Below are 1,207 nucleotides of genomic sequence, written 5' to 3'. Positions count from 1 at the left end.
ATGCACAGTATATTTTGATAGAGGATGTGGCTTAAGTAATATATGGCAATTTGAAAAGCTTGTGAGTTTGTATTTGCCAAAATGTTAAATGGAGATTGCATTTATGTACTGAATTTTATTACTATGATTTGTTGAATATGTTGAAAATTGTACCTAATTCCACCCTGACACAATTTGTGAACTCAAAGTAGTCATTTAATTCACATCTGAGAGACCGTACTAGTTCACATTTTGAAATATAATTTAGCATAAGCCTTTTCTGAATTTATTTAACAATTTATAACTTATTTGATTTTAAAATTTTCACAGTTCAGTGATTTAATATTTAATATACAAAGTGACTATTTTACATTTCCCCAGTAGCCTTCAAATTGGAAAATGTTCATGCAGCTAAAATCAATTTGTACCAGAAGATAATGTTTGTTTCAGAATGTCATGAGGTTCTCCCTTCTTCAAAATTACTTTCATAACATTTATTACTTCTTTATTTCTTAGAGTATAGATAAAGGGATTTAATAAAGGAATTACTATAGTATAAAAAATAGCAAATGGTATATCTTTATCTTCTTCTTTATCTGAGCGTGGCTGAATATACACAAAGAGCAGAGAACCATAAAATATTGAGATAGAGAGAAAGTGAGATGAACAAGTAGATATGGCCTTGCCCTTTCCTTCTTTGGATTTCATTTTGAAAATTGTGAAAAGGATGCAAAGATAAGAGATTAGGACTACGGAAATAGTGAAGACTTGAATGGACCCTGAAAAGATAAATACAATCAGTTCATTGATATAAGGGTCGACACAGGAGAGTCTATATAATGGAAGAAGATCACAAAAAAAGTGATTGATTTTATGAGATCCACAGAAGGATAACCTTAATAGAAGAGCTACATGGATAATGGAATGTAGGTTTCCAGCTATGTAGGCTCCTATCGTCATCTGAATGCAGAGTTGCTTTGACATCATGGTGTGGTATTGCAGTGGACTACATATTGCCACATAGCGGTCATAGGCCATTGCTGCCAGGAGAAAGCTGTCTGCAGTTTCAGCAAAGCAGAGAAAATAAAATTGTGTCATACATTCATGGAGGGAAATCATTTTGTCCTCAGAAAAGAAGTTCTGTAACATCTTGGGGGTAACAGCACAGGAACAGCAGGAATCCATCAGAGCCAGGTTGCCCAGAAAGATGTACATGGGTGTGTGAAGA

At 33.9% G+C, this 1,207-nt stretch overlaps 1 protein-coding gene across 1 annotated transcript; it reads right to left on the bottom strand.

Annotated features, from left to right (window-relative positions):
- Positions 1–396: 396 nt before the first annotated feature.
- LOC103213587 (olfactory receptor 5K3-like) lies at positions 397–1,200 on the bottom strand (the record flags this gene model as incomplete). Its single annotated transcript, XM_007959326.1, has 1 exon — positions 397–1,200. A coding segment is annotated over one exon (804 nt), but the record flags the coding sequence as incomplete, so codon positions are not given.
- Positions 1,201–1,207: the final 7 nt, after the last annotated feature.

This window comes from Orycteropus afer, unplaced genomic scaffold, assembly GCF_000298275.1.
Source record: "Orycteropus afer afer isolate SDZICR_OR568_19922 unplaced genomic scaffold, OryAfe1.0 scaffold11595, whole genome shotgun sequence".
NCBI classification, from domain to species: domain Eukaryota; kingdom Metazoa; phylum Chordata; class Mammalia; order Tubulidentata; family Orycteropodidae; genus Orycteropus; species Orycteropus afer.
The sequence above is the reverse complement of the archived record's forward strand: the minus strand, read 5'-3'. Positions and strand labels throughout refer to the sequence as shown.